The following is a 15563-nucleotide window of genomic DNA, read 5'->3' as shown; positions in this document are numbered from 1 at the left end:
GCTGATCCCCTGGAGTCCCAAGGGATCCCATAATCCCTTGGGAGTATAGGTATTTAAGGAGGCCTCACAAGTCAGAGAGGCACTCTGGAGACCTGCAATAAAAGACTAAGGTCACACTTTACTTTGAGCTCACAGTGTTCAGTCTGACTCTTTCTCCATACATAACAGACATTATGCCAGACTTGGCCTGTAGCAGGTGGTGACAGAACCAACACAAGGGGAAAAACCTACTTGACCTCGTCCTCACCAATCTACCTGGTAGCAGTGATCATTGCATAGTCCTCGTGGAGACGAAGTCTCGTCTTCACACTAAGGACACCCCCATTGTGTTGTGAGGCACTACCACCGTGCTAAATAGGATAGATTCAGAACAGATCTAGCAGCTCAAAACTGGGCATCCATGAGGCGCTGTGGGCCATCAGCAGCAGCAGAATTGTATTCCACCACAATCTGTAACCTCATGGCCCGTTATATCCCTCATTCTACCATTAAGCCGGGGGACCAACCCTGGTTCAATTAGGAGTGCAAAAGAACATGCCAGGAGTAGCACCAGCTGTACCTAAAAATTAGGTACCAACCTAGGCAAGGACTACATGCATGCTAAACAGCGGAAGCAGCATGCAATAAACAGAACTAACCGATCCCACAATCAATGGATCAGATCAAAGCTCTGCAGTCCTGCCACATCCAATCATGAATTGTGGTAGACAATTAAACAATTAACGTGAGGAGGAGGCTCCATGAATATCCCCATCCTCAATAATGGCGGAGCCCAGCACCCAAGTGCAAAAGACAAGGCTGAAGCGTTTGCAACTATCTTCAGGCAGAAGTGCCGAGTGGATGATCCATATCAGCCTCCTCCTGAGGTCCCCGCTATCACAGAAGCCAGTCTTCAACCAATTCGATTTACTCCACGTGATATCAAGAAAAGGCTGAGCGCACTGGATACAACAACGGATATGGGCTCCGACAACTTCACGGCTGTCATGCTGAAGACTTTTGCTCCAGAACTAGCCGCGCCTCTAGCCAAGCTGTTCCAGTACAGCTACAACACTGGCATCTATCTGACAATGTGGAAAACTGCCCAGGTATCTGTCTACAGAAAGCAGGACAAATTCAATCTGGCAAATCACCGCCCCATCAGTCTCTCAATCATCAGCAAAGGTATGATCGACAGTGCTATCCAGTGGCACTTACTCACCAATAATCTGCTCACTGATACTTAGCTTGAGTTCTGCCAGAACCACTTGGCTCCAGACCTCATTACGGCCTTGGTTGAAACATGGACAAAAGAGCTGAATTCCAGAGGTGAGATGAGAGTGAATGCCCTTGACATCAAGGTAGCATTTGACTGAGTGTGCCATCAAGGAGTCCTCGTAAAATTGAAGTCAATGGGAATCCAGGGAAAAACTCTCCACTGGCTGGAGTCATTCCGAGCACAAAGGAAGATGGTTGTGGTTGTTGGAGGTCAATCATCTTAGCTCCAGGACATCGTTGTAGGAGTTCCCCAGGCGCACCGTGGCTGCAGTGTGTACCATCTATAAGATGCACTGCAGCAACTCGCCGAGGCTTCTTCAGCTGCGTATCCCAAACCAACAACCTCTACCACCTAGAAGAACAAGGGCAGCAGGCGCCCGGGAACACCATCACCTGCAAGTTCCCCATCAAGTTACACACCATCCTGACTTAGAAATATATCGCCGTTCCTTCATCATCGCTGGGTCAAAATCCTGGAACTCCCTCCCTAACAGCACTGTGGGAGTGAGTACCTTCACCACAATGGATTGCAGCGATTCAAGAAGGCAGCTCACCACCACTTTATCAAGGGCAATTAGGGATGGGGCAATAAATGCTGGCCTTGCCAGTGACAACCACATCCAGGAACGAATAAAAAGAAGACTTAGGATTTCCATGTTTAGATCTGCAGTCGCTAAATACTGAAGTTGCGGTCAGTTTCAGAGCGGTAATGACAGCAAACGTTGACAGTTCACCATTATTACCGACCGCAAATTCCGAGCCAATGTACTTTATTGTCAAAATTGCTTCAGAGGGGGTAAAAAATCCAATTAGGCTCATCAATCTTGAGGAAATTATGTTCCCCTGATTTTCCCCTTGTTTGTTCAACCTCCAAATATAATTGAATGCACTGCCTTCATGTGGGTAAGCACTGGAACATTGCCAATTTTAAACTTCGGATAATAACTGCTTTAATTCTTATGTTAATACTTTGATTAAACTTGAATTATGTAAAGGTGATCTCATTTGCATTGCTTATTCTGCAACTTGCTAGTAGGAAATTAATACGTAAATTTTGCCTCTACATCTTACAAAATTCCCGTTGTGTCAGCGAGTCAAATACCATGTTATAAAATAAAAAATTGCCTATTAGTAAAGGATGATAAAACTATTAGCAGAAGAAACGCTACCTCTCCCCAGTTGCCATAAATCCACTGAGGACAAGGACCAGATTCACAGGACCTCATTTCAACAGGCTTAGCCTGTTCAGCACAGTTAATGGCATCGTATCCACGTTCATCTTGGCAAACCACAACACGCCTTTGGAACCCTCCAGCACAGGTACTAGAACACTATAAAAGAAACAAAACAGGAATTGAAACATGACTAAACCAATGAATAAACAGCAGGCCCATTCCATGTTTACATTAAAAAAGTGAATTCATTGGTCCAAATGTTTTGGGACATTCTGAGGTGCCGTATAAATTCAACTTCTTTTTTTAAAACAATGGGCTGGAATTTTAACACCCAAAAACATGTTTGTTGGGGTCGGATAAAAGGTTAAAATTTAAAAAAAAAACAACCTCCAACCCACCTCCAACCCGCCCCCTTTCGGGATTAATGGAAGTGGGACAAGGGGTGGGCAGCCAAACCGCTCCCAGGAGGCGGGTTGGAATTTAGAAAGAATGACTTGCATTTTATACAGCACCTTTCACGGCTACGGCGCATCCCAAAGCACTTTACAGCCAATGAAGTACTTTTGAAGTGCAGTCACTGTTGTAATGTAGGAAACACAGCAGCCAACTTGCGCACAGCAAGCTCCCACAAACAGCAAAGTGATAATGACCAGATAATCTGTTTTAGCGATGTTGATTGAGGGTTAAAAATATTGGCCAGGACACCGGGGATAACTCCCCTGCTCTTCTTCGAAATAGTGCCTTGGGATCTTTCACATCCCCCTGAAAGGGAAGACGGGACCTTGGTTTAATGTCACATCCGAAATATTTTGATAAGGCTGGCGGCCTCTGATTTAACCTGTTTTGCAGGTTTATCTGTGGCCTGCTGGGTTTACATAGCCTTGGCAAACCCAGCAGCTGAAGGGAAGCGAGGACATCTTTGGGGAGATGGTAAGTGCTTCTGTAGCACTCCTTGTGGGCCAGGAGGAGGAGGAGTGCTTCCTCCTAGCCCCCCACGAGCTCCCCCCGCCATACAAAGATTGCAGGGGTCGGGGGTTGGACACTCCCCCCACCCCCCCCTCCATTCTGGGATCGGAGCTCACCGGGATCATGGATCGGATTTGCCTTGTCCTGCGGCTTCCACCAGAGTCCACGGCATTTCTGCCGATCTGCTCAACCACACCCTCACCTCCACCTTTGGTGCCCTAGTCCCCATTAAAACTATTACTCTCTCTCATTCTGGTCATTCCCCTGGTAGGGCCCTCATCTCCGCTCCCTTAAGTCCGAGGGATGCAGACCTGAATGGATATGGTGGACAATTGGTTTAGCCATTCACTGCTAGATCTATCTGGGCCACATAAAGCACTATCTGGTCTTGCTCTCGTCTGCCTAAACTGCTCACTATTACAGGATCATGCTGGAATGCAAAGATAACACCTGGCTTCTTTTCTCTGTTAACCGTCTTCTTAAACCCCTCTCCCCCTGTCTCCTCCACCCCACCTCCAACAACAAGTGCAAGGAAGTCATGGACATCTTTGTCACTAATATTAAGACCATCCGATCAGTTCAAACTTCCACCATGCCAAACTTCCTCTAACATTTCCCCTTGTCTTAGCCCTGAACTTACATCTTTCTCTAGTTTTTCTTCCATCTCCCCTCAGGCCCTCTACCAGCTCATCTTGTCCATGAGACCCACTTCCTGCTCCCTTGACCCTATTCCCACTGAACAGCTGACCACCCAATGTCCCTTCCTGGCTCCCACGTTAGCTGACATTGTTAACGGTTCCCTCTCCTCAGGTACTGTTCCCCTCTCCTTCAAATTTGCTGTCACCACCCCTCTCAAAAAAACAACCCTTAACCCCTCCGTACTTGCAAGCTACTGCCCCATCCCCAACCTCCCTTTCCTCTCCAAAGTCTGTGAACATGCTGCCACCTCCCAAATCAGTGCCCATCTTTCCCAGAATTCCATGTTTGAATCCCACCAATCATGTTTCTGCCCCTGCTACTGTACTGAAACAGCTCTTCTCAAAGTCACAAATGACATCCTTTGTTATTGTGACAAAGGTAAATTATCCCTCCTCCTCCTTCTCAAAATGTCTGCAGCCTTTGACATGGTTGACCACTGAATCCTCCTCAACACCTCTCCACCATCGTTGAGCTGGGTGGGTCTGTACTTGTGATTTTATTCTTATCTATTCAATCGTAGCCAGAAAATCACCTGCAATGGTTTCTCTTCCCACTCCCGCACCATTACCTTTGGTGTCCCTCAAAGATAGATAGATAGATACATTCATTCATTTCATTTCTTTTCTTTTCTCTCTTTCTCTATTTCTTTCCCTCTCCTTGGGAACTGTCTGAGGCTGAACCTGACTGTTTGCAACCTTGGTGTCGTATTTGACCCTGAGATGAGCTTCCGACCACATATCCATCACTAAGATCGCATATTTCCACCTCCGTAACATCACCCGACTCCACCCCTGCCTCAGCTCATCTGCTGCTGAATCCCTCATCCATGCCTTTGTTACCTCAAGACTTGACTTTTCCAATGCACTCCTGGCAGGCCTCCACGTTCTACCCTTCATAAACTTACTGCCCGTGTCCTAACTTGCACCAAGTCCCATTTACCCATCACTCCTGTGCTCGCTGACTTACATTGGATCCCGTTTTAAGCAACGCCTTGATTTCAAAATTCTCATCTTTGTTTTCAAATCCGTCCTTGGTCCTCGCCCCTCCCTATCTCTGTTATCTCCTTTAGCCTTACAACCCTCTGTGATACCTGCGCATCTCCAATTCTGGCCTCTTGAACATCCCTGATTTTAATCGTTTGACCATTGGTGGCCATGCCTTCAGCTGGCAAGGTACGAAGCTCTGGAATCCCCTCCCTAAACCTCTCTGCCTCTCTACCTCCCTTTCCCCCGTTATGACGCTCCTTACAACTTACCTCTTTTACCAAGCTTTTGATCATCTGTCCTAATATCTCCTTATGTAGTTCGGTGTCAATTTTTTTTTGATAATGCTTCTGTGAAGTGCCATGGGACATTTTACTATTTTAAAGGCACTAGATAAATACAAGTTGTTTTTGTTGTTGACTGGAAGCCAAGCCTGTCAATCAGGCAGAGAACTGTCAAGGTCAAAAGACGCACGCTGTGGAGTTAAAACTGTGGCGTTCCCGTCTGAAACTCCGCCCCCATCGCCTACATAATCCACCCGTTAATATCCAGGCCAATGTCTTTGTAAGCTTTATGACAAGTGTTGCAATCAGAGGTGAATTATAGATTTGATATGGTGTTAATATCAAATAATGGGTCATAAATAATGTATGTCTGATTTAGGACTGCTTACTGGAGAAGATACCACGGCCATGTTGTAACTAAGGCAAGTAGTTTAGGGTAAGGTTAGGAGGAGTGACAGGATGCTTGGTCAAAGAGGTGGGATTTTAGGAGGTTTTTAAAAGGATGGAGAGAGAGATGTAGAAGTGGAGAGGTTTATAGAGGGAGGTACAAAGAGTAGAACTGCAATGACAGAATTCCCTGCTACCAGTGGTAGGATGAAGGGAGGGGAAGCAGAGAAAGCGGTATAGAGCTGGTGGAGATTGCAGAGATAGTGTGAGGTAAGGCTGTTATAGATGAGGACAAGGATTTCAAATTGAATGCATTGGGGTCAGGGAACCAGTGTATGCCAGTTAAGGACCAGGTGATGGGCAAGTGGAACTTAATGTGGGAGGATAAATGTAGCAGAGTTTTGAAGAAATTGCAGTTTATGGATGGTAGGAGAACCGAAGGCCTGCAATATAGGTGTAGAAGTGGGCAATGTTGTGGAGGCAGCAGTAAGAAGTCTTAGTAGCTGGAGGGTTCCAACGCGGGTTGCGGTTTGCCAAGATGAAGATGGAGATGCCAATAACTGTGCTCAACAGGCTAAGCCTGTTGAAATGAGTTCCTGTGAATTGATTTGAGGTTTTAAGCTTAATACTGGGTCGAACAAAACATTGAGACTCTTGTGTGCTGTGATTCAGCGTGAGGGAGCAGGTAGGAAGGGGAATAGAATTGATGACATAGCTACATAGTTTTTCATAGGGACTGAAAATGATACCTTAAGTTTTCCCAATAGTCAATTCTCTGATACTCTGGCTAATTTATGAATTAATATGAAACAGATAGTTTGAGAACTCAGATGGTCGTGCATTTGAGGGAAATAGTACAGTGGTAGAGTTGGGTATTATTAATGTACACTTCGAAGCCCATGTCTATGAATGATATTATTAAGGGGTAGCATGCAGATGAGGAAGAGGACGGGTTCAAGGATGCAACCTTGAAGGATTTCAGGTGTGACTGTCGAAGGTAAAACATAATTGCTGGAGATGCACTGATGCATTGGGACAGGTAAGAATGGAATAATTCATGGGCAGTCTCACTGAGGTGAGCATGCAGGAGAGGCAGTGGAAAAGCAAACTTGTTGAATGTTGCAGAGAGGTCAAGTAGGATAGGGGAGGGATAAAGTGCTAACTTTGACTAGGGTGACTTTGGTGCTGTGGGTAGGGTGGAAATTGGACTGATGGGAATTGAATGGGGAAGTGAGAGAGTTGGGCATGCAACAGGCAGGCAATTATATTTTCAAGATTCCTGGAGAAGAATGGGAAATTAGAGATTGGGCAGTAGTTGGATGGGATTAATGGAGGGGTTAAAGGTGAGCTTTTTGAGAATGGAGTAATCATGGTGGTTTGCAAAGGAAGAACAATCCCTGAATAAAGGAAACTATTCACAATGTCAATGAGCACTGGGACGAAGAAACATAGTTGAATGGTCAGGTGCAGGTGAGGATGAAGGGGACAGAAGATGGGTCTCATAGAAGAGATGAACTGAAGGTGGGGGAGATGGGAGAGGGAAGTGCAGTAATGCTTCACATGGTCCAGACAAATTTGGCAGTCAACAAGAAGACAACAACAAGTTGTGCACCAGATATGTTCCAATTTGTGTACCTCAGACATGGGATGCAAAAGTGGGAGCTATACCAGGGTGGGAGTGAATAAGCAAATTGGTGGGATGAGGGTGTTATTGGGAGAACATAAGAATATAAGAAATAGGAACAGGAGTAGGCCATACAGCCCTTTGAGCCTGCTCCGCCATTAAATAAGATCATGGCTGATCTGATCATGGGCTCAGCTCCACTTCCCCGCCCACTCCCCATAACCCTTTATCCCCTTATCGATTAAGAAACCGTCCATTTCTGTCTTAAAGTTATTCGATGTCCCAGCTTCCACAGCTCGCTGAGGCAGCGAATTCCACAGATTTACAACCCTCTGAGAGAAGAAATTTCTCCTCATCTCTGTTTTAAATGGGTGGCCCCTTCTTCTAAGGTCATGCCTTCTAGTTCGAGTCTCCCCCATCAGTGGAAACATCCTCTCTGTATCCACCCTGTCAAGCCCCCTCATAATCTTATACGTTTCATAGAAACATAGAAACATAGAAAATAGGTGCAGGAGTGGGCCACTCAGCCCTTCTAGCCTGCACCGCCATTCAATAAGTTCATGGCTGAACATGCAACTTCAGTACCCCCTTCCTGCTTTCTCGCCATACCCCTTGATCCCCCGAGTAGTAAGGACTTCATCTAACTCCCTTTTGAATATATTTAGTGAATTGGCCTCAACTATTTTCTGTGGTAGAGAATTCCACAGGTTCACCACTCTCTGGGTGAAGAAGTTTCTCCTCATCTCGGTCCTAAATGGCTTACCCCCTTATCCTTAGACTGTGACCCCTGGTTCTGGACTTCCCCAACATCGGGAACATTCTTCCTGCATTTAACCTGTCTAAACCCGCCAGAATTTTAAACGTTTCTATGAGGTCCCCTTTCATTCTTCTCAACTCCAGTGAATACAAGCCCAGTTGATCCAGTCTTTCTTGATAGGTCAGTCCCACCATCCCGGGAATCAGTCTGGTGAATCTTCGCTGCACTCCCTCAATAGCAAGAATGTCCTTCCTCAAGTTAGGAGACCAAAACTGTACACAATACTCCAGGTGTGGCCTCACCAAGGCCCTGTACAACTGTAGCAACACCTCCCTGCCCCTGTACTCAAATCCCCTCGCTATGAAGGCCAACATGCCATTTGCTTTCTTAACCGCCTGCTGTACCTGCATGCCAACCTTCAATGACTGATGTACCATGACACCCAGGTCTCGTTGCACCTTCCCTTTTCCTAATCTGTCACCATTCAGATAATAGTCTGTCTCTCTGTTTTTACCACCAAAGTGGATAACCTTACATTTATCCACATTATACTTCATCTGCCATGCATTTGCCCACTCACCTAACCTATCCAAGTCATTCTGCAGCCTCATAGCATCCTCCTCGCAGCTCACACTGCCACCCAACTTAGTGTCATCCGCAAATTTGGAGATACTACATTTAATCCCCTCGTCTAAATCAGTCGATAAGATCACCTCTCATTCTTCTGAATTCCAATGAGTAGAGGCTCAATCTATTCAACCTTTCCTCATAAGTCAATCCCCTAATCCCCAGAATCAACCTAGTGAACCTTCTCTGAACTGCCACCAAAGCAAGTATATCCTTTCGTAAATATGGAAACCAAAACTGCATGCAGTATTCCAGGTATGGCCTCACCAATACCTTATGTAGCTATAATAAGACTTCCCTGCTTTTATACTCCATTCTCTTTGCAATAAAGGACAAGATTCCATTGGCCTTCCTGATCACTTGCTGTACCTGCATACTATCCTTTTTTGTTTCATGCACAAGTACCCCCAGGTCCCGCTGTACTACAGCACTTTGCAATCTTTCTCCATTTAAATAATAACTTGCTCTTTGATTTTTTCTGCCAAAGTGCATGACCTCACACTTTCCAACATTATACTCCATCTGCCAAATTTTTGCCCACTCACTTAGCCTGTCTATGTCCTTTTGCAGATTTTGTGTGTCCTCCTCACACATTGCTTTTCCTCCCATCTTTGTATCGTCAGCAAACTTGGCTACATTACACTCTGTCCCTTCTTCCAAGTCGTTAATATAGATTGTAAATAGAAGCGAGGAAGTTATTTAGCAGGCCAACATCAACAGTGGTTTCATGTCAGGTTGAGGGCTGAAGAAGGCTGAGTTCATAGATAGAAAATGAATTGATAAAGCAGCTGGGGCAGTTTGTTCAGGGGGAACAAGGAAATGGTGTTGGGGCTGGAGTGGGCAAGGAGATATGAATGGTAAAAGAGATAGGAAGTGATTGGAGATGGCCATATCAGTGATCAAAACTACTTGAAGTTATGTGAAGTGGCAAGGTTCAGCAGGTGGCTAGGTGTGTGGTTGGGGAAGTTGATGTGAAGGGTGAGATTAAGAGAAGGATCGGAAGGCAGAAAAATCAGTGGAAAAGGAACACGCAACTTCTGGCAAGAAAAATTATGAATGGGAAAAAAAAAGTATAATTGCTAAATGTATATGTGTTTATATCACCATCAGTCCAAATAACCAGTATTAGCCAACAGCCACTTACTGCTCCCCAAGGTCCAGTTCTCCATTGACTGCCTCCCGGGAGTTGGGTGCGATCTGAATCACCATGTGTTCGCAGGGGCTTATCGCTCGGTCCAAATCGATCATACCCATGATGTCGTTGAGTGCAAGATGGCATGGCGCACTCTTGCTCAATTAGTGGCTGATCATCAAGGTCACACTCACTCTCACTGACGATCTGATTCTTGTAGTTCATGCAAATCACATGACGTGTTGCTTTCCCTTGGCCACAGGTCACTGAACACTACATTGGATAAAAATAAAGCATCAAAAAGTGTAACTCTGTACAGAAACAACGCAAAATCAACAGAGAAAAGCTTATGTTGGTAGTGTGGGGTGGGTGAGACTAAGCAGCCGAAATTGCCTACCGCCCAAAACGAGTTTCACCTACCCTTTTTGATGAGTTCCGTCCACCCCAATACATGGGCGGCCAATCGGGAGAAATTCAGCACTTTGTGCTTCTTTTTGAAGCGGGGCGAGAGTGGCCTCATCATTGGGGCGGAAGTGAGGTCGCGTCGGAGTAGCCGCCACTAGCGGGGCGGAAATGGGAGCGGGTCCGAATGGCCGATGCTCGAAGTCATCAGTGCTGCGCTGATGATGTCATCGCGCTAGTGCATCACAACGTCCCTCCCCTTCAGTTAAAGGGGAGGGCCGCTGCGAACTCTGCAGTCACTTCAGTGGCAAACACTGGGCCACCAGGGAGGGTTTTGGCCGGGCCAGCGGCCTGGCACCCAAGAGGGTGTTGGCGACCTGGTCAAACCCACGGGCATAATTGTCGGTCAGACCTGGCAGTTGGCCGACAAAATAAATAAGATGCGGCTCGCCCGCAACGCCACCTCCCCTTTAAGGGCAACCGCGCTGCCCAGCCACAGAAAGGGTACGGACACAAAAGCTGTCGGGGGCACCGACCGGTGACAGTGCCATTCCCACGGGGCAATTTCGGGAAGAGGATGCTGCCGGTTGGTAAAGGGTCGGCGCATCCACGCCGCGGCGAGAAAACGGGTGGAGCAGTCCCCTACACCGCTCCAAAACTGAGGATGGGCAATTTCTAAAATGGCGGCCCCTCCGCGGCGACTCAGCGGGCAGTCTGCAACGGCCTTATAGAATGGGGCAATTTCGGCCCCTAAGTCTATCAATTATAGTGCAGGAACAATTCCCTAGCCTGAAGTCCCAAGAATTCAAACAGATAAAATAAGTTCAGCTGCAGGTCAGCCAGCAGTCAACAGAATGAAAAAGGAGTACAAACAGGCATCTTTTATTTTAAAAATTTGTAATTAAATGCAAATTTGGGCCAGGATGCCCACCCAGCACACCGTTGTTGAGGCGGAGTCCATGAATTATTTTAAAAGGGAATTAGCGAGCTGCTTTAAAAAAAGAGGGATGGATTGTGGTGGCTCTTATGAAACCAGTGCAGGCATAATGAGCCAAATGGCTTGTAACATTCTATGATTCTTTGATTTAATATGTGTTTTCATGAGCTTGAAAGAGCTTTTGACTTGGTACCCGTGATGATAGTTTTGCAAATCTTATGTACACCATCTTCAATGTAATACTTCTATGTTACATATGTAAACAATGTATATACTTGTTGCTTGTGGAAAACTGGATAGAACCCTGTGCATAGTGGAGATTCAGATTTGCATCAATTTACCAAAAAATAGTGCAACACCTCTGCACTGCACTGTCAAATTATAACAATTAGAGAACAAGGGGTCAAAATTGGCCTGTTGAGCGTCTGCCATTAACGTCTCCAGGAGGCGCTAATGGGGTGCAAAAGGTTTTTTGCCCGCCGCAACGAGAACAGTGCCCCCCCCTCCCCCGTGGAAATAGGCGGGGGTTTTGCGGAGACGTTAGAAGGTAGCGCCTTGCTCCATCCGGAAGCGCCTCGCTCGGCTGCGCCTGGTAATGACGATGTCATCACCATGCACAGCGCCCCATTACCACCCCGGAAGAGAAATTTGGCAGCGCACCCTCACTTAACGCCTGGTGGTGACAACGACAGCCTCACATGTCGAGTTGGAGTCTGGAGGAGGAATGCTATTTAAAGGCGCCATCTTGAAAACAATGTTTTGGTGGCCATTACTCTTTGCAGCTTGCGAACACAGAGGCAGAGTGGCTGGTGGACAGTTCACAGCAATTTTGACTTCAAGGACTGTTCTGCCTCGTAGCTATTCCCTTGTATCATTCAGGGCAGATTTGAAATCACAACATTTCTCTCATTTCATGGGGGTTGTGTTGGCATTCGGCCTCCTGCTCTAACGTCACCGTCGGAGGCTTCTTGGGCGAAGGTAAAGGCAGAGAGAAGGAAATAGAGCAGCACAGGGAGCAAGACAGGGAGGAAGGCAGCAAAACATGGCGAGAGGGAGAAGGCTGGCAACAGGAGACCTTACCCTCTCAGGGTATTCTGGCACCAGTTCCTCTACATTAATTTCACTGAGGAGCAGTGTGTTCGAGGGCTACGCTTCAGCAAGGACGTGATCATAGAGCTCTGCCATCTGCTCCATCCAGACTTCGAGCATCAGACCAGGGTGAGGACGGCTCTCTCAGTGGCAGTCAAGGTCACCATCGCGCCCAATTTCTACGCCAATGGATCCTTCCGGGGAGCAACAGGAGACATCTCCATCATCTCCCAGTTTGCCATCCATTGCTCCATCCGCGAGGTCACAGATGCTCTGTACAGAAAGACAGGGACTACATTTCCTTCCCCAAGACCAGAGAGAAGCAGTAACATAGAAAATAGAAAATAGGTGCAGGAGTAGGCCATTCGGCCCTTCGAGCGTGCATGTGGCTTTGGCAGGATAGCAGGATTCCCCATGCCATTGACTGCAACCAGATCGCTTTGCGAATACTGCATCACAATCCTGAGGTCTTCCGTAACCTCAAAGGCTTCCACTCACTGTGCAGCTGGAGTGCGACCACAAACACAAAATCCTCACCGTGAATGCCCGCTATCCTGGTAGCAGCCATGATGCCTTCATCCTGCACAAGACCGGTGTGCCAGCTCTCTTCCAGCCACAACATCAAGCTTGTGGCTGGCTGCTCGCAGAGAAGGGCTATTCGCTCTCCACCTGGGTCATGACTCGAGCTGCATGATCGCTCGGGAGGAGTCCTCCAGTACTCGCCTGAGCGGGTGTCCCTATTAGTCGTTGGCTGCTGCATGCTGCACAACCTCGCCATCATAAGGGCACAGCCATTGCCCCATGCATTGCTGCATCACCTGAGGAGGAGAGGAGGAAGAGGAGGAACAGGACGAAGAACAGGAGCAGCAACAACAATGACAGAGGAGGCAGCGAGCCCATCGCGATTCTGTAAGCAACCCTTTCATCAGATTTCCAGTGAATTCCATCCAAATTCCCAGTTACACTGGACGTCCCTATCACCACATTCATTTTCCCTTCCATACCGAAGCCCCAAAGCTGAAATGAGAGACAACAGCAAAGATTAAACATTCTAGTCCTTTAATTATTCTAGTACTCCTCTGCAATGTGTCCCCTGTGGCTGCGGCACAACTGGTGGAAGGCTGCTGAGTGTCCGGGCCAGAGACTACAGATGGCCTTGCAGGATGCCCTCGGCCAGCTCTGGGCCTGGAAGACCCGGCTGTAGACTGCACCACCTCAGGCTGGGCAGCAGCAGTCTGGGCTGGCTGGGTGGCCAACACGACGAGTGTGATGGCGGAGTGGCAGTAGTGGGTTCAGGAATACTATCATCCTGAGAGAGGACAGCAGGTTCCTGCTCCACTGACCCACTGCCACTCTTCCAGGCAGCACCTCAGCATCCCCACCATTCTTACTGGAGCATAGTTTGGTGGGATGCTGTGACACCGTGAGATCCCCGGTGGACTGTGGTAGACCCAGCAGTGATGGCAGCAGTTAGAGCACAAGTGGCATCCAGCTGAGACTGCATGAGAACAATCTGAGACACGATGCCGGCACTCACTGACTGCATGACTGCACTAAGACGTTGAGTTGCTTCCGCCTGTGCTACAATGGAAGCTGCCACATCACCCATGACACGCGTCATGAGGTTTGGATTCGCACGGTCTCTCTGGGAGTCCATCATTGTCTTCAGACTGGCAATGATGGGCTCCATGGTGTGCGCAGAGCTCTGTGCAATGCTGGAGGCAGATTCCTCCATGTGCCTTATCATTGCCGAGAGGCTTTCAGGCACCCTTGTCATTGCACCTATCATGTCAGAGTGCATGACCATCACACTTTGTGTGAATGCCTCCCCATTGAGGACCTCATCTGAACCCGGTGGAGCAGAACTTGCGCGCGAACTCGCCTCTGCGGACGTGGCTCCTGAGGCTCCCTTTCCTCTTGGCCTTGATGCAGCCCATTAGGCCCCGGTGCATCAACCCTCTACTAGCCTAATTTCTAACTAGCACGTAGTGCCAGTATCTGAGCTGATGCCTGCGGGTGAGAGAAGCATTGACGCAGCGCTCAGCTCCTCCTCCTCCTGTTCCTCCTCCTCTCCCTCTCCCTCGAGACTCTGTTGGGGGGGCTCTCAAGTGCAGGATCGACAGCTCCTGCCTGATTATCTGAAGGCATAAATGGCATAAGACTCGCATTAAGGTGAGGGCAGTCGGGCATAAAAGGAGCAAGGAATGCAGACAATATCAGGAGCTGGAAAATGATGAAGCCTTCTGGTGTGGGGGGGAAAAGGAGAGGGGATAAAGATACCGTTGTTGCCCCCAGTGGGGTTGCTGTCTTCGGCGGCCACGGCATGCACCACCTGCGGGCCAATGAGCCGCAGCACTTGCTCCTCAAGGTCACTCAGTGGCTGCAGTTCCCCATCTCCAGTTTTCTGCTGCTCACGTCTGTTATATGCCATCTTGGCCTGCAAAAGGATTCCGTGTGAGTAAGAGTCCAGCTATGTATGTGGAAGACATGCCTGCCATGGTTGAATAGCTGTGATTGTAGGCAAGGCGTGAGATGAGGATGTGAGTGTGAGTATCTGCAGATGCTTGGTGGTTGAGTGGTGGGGAAGTGATGGTTTGCACAGTGTGCACAGACAGATGTTGAGAGGTTGGTCTGGAGGAGGTGTGGAAGCTTGTACTCACTTCACTATCTGACAGAGGTCGTTGAATTATTTCCTGCACTGTGTGAGGCTTCTCTGCATCACTGTGCTGGCCAACACCTTGGGGCCACCTCTCGCCACACAGCCCGGAAAACCTGCGATGTTGGCTTCCTTCCCGATGCAGGGAACAGGGACTCCCTCCTGGTCTCCAGTGCCCCCACCAATGCCTCCAGAGCCACATCATTAAATCTTGTGGCCCTCTCCCTTGAAGGGGGATTACCAGCAGCCATTTTGAATAGTCCAGAGATCAGTGACTGAAGTTCAGCATTGCTGAAAATGAGCAGCAGCAGGTTCAAATGACCTTCCCTTTAAGAGCCAGATCGAGCTGGAGTCAAGGATTGAAGGATGATTGCTGAATGGAACTCAGTTGAAATTGTTTAAGAGGCTGTGAATAGCGCCCAGCTGAGGCCATTCGCCTCTCATTTACTGCCCCCGTTCACTCCTGGGCGAAAACACCAAATTTGACACAATTTGGCAAAGTATCTCAACGATCGCCCTTTTTTTGAGCAGACAATAATCTGCAAGTTTGGCCAAAGTTTCTGTGCCTTTCTAAAATGGGTATGTCCG

At 47.9% G+C, this 15563-nt stretch overlaps 1 protein-coding gene across 1 annotated transcript in view; it reads right to left on the bottom strand.

The window, feature by feature from the left end:
• adamts9 (ADAM metallopeptidase with thrombospondin type 1 motif, 9) overlaps positions 1-15563 on the bottom strand; it is a 462662-nt gene that overhangs the window by 275929 nt on the left and 171170 nt on the right. The window contains exons 26-27 of the mRNA XM_070895215.1: positions 9904-10164; positions 2427-2588 (exon numbers count right to left, since the gene is read on the bottom strand). Coding sequence (XP_070751316.1) covers positions 2427-2588; positions 9904-10164 — 423 coding nt within the window. The remainder of the gene's footprint in view (positions 1-2426; positions 2589-9903; positions 10165-15563) is intronic.

Source organism: Pristiophorus japonicus, chromosome 12 (genome assembly GCF_044704955.1).
Source record: "Pristiophorus japonicus isolate sPriJap1 chromosome 12, sPriJap1.hap1, whole genome shotgun sequence".
Classification (NCBI taxonomy): Eukaryota; Metazoa; Chordata; class Chondrichthyes; family Pristiophoridae; genus Pristiophorus; species Pristiophorus japonicus.
This window is presented reverse-complemented; position numbering and strand designations above follow the sequence as displayed.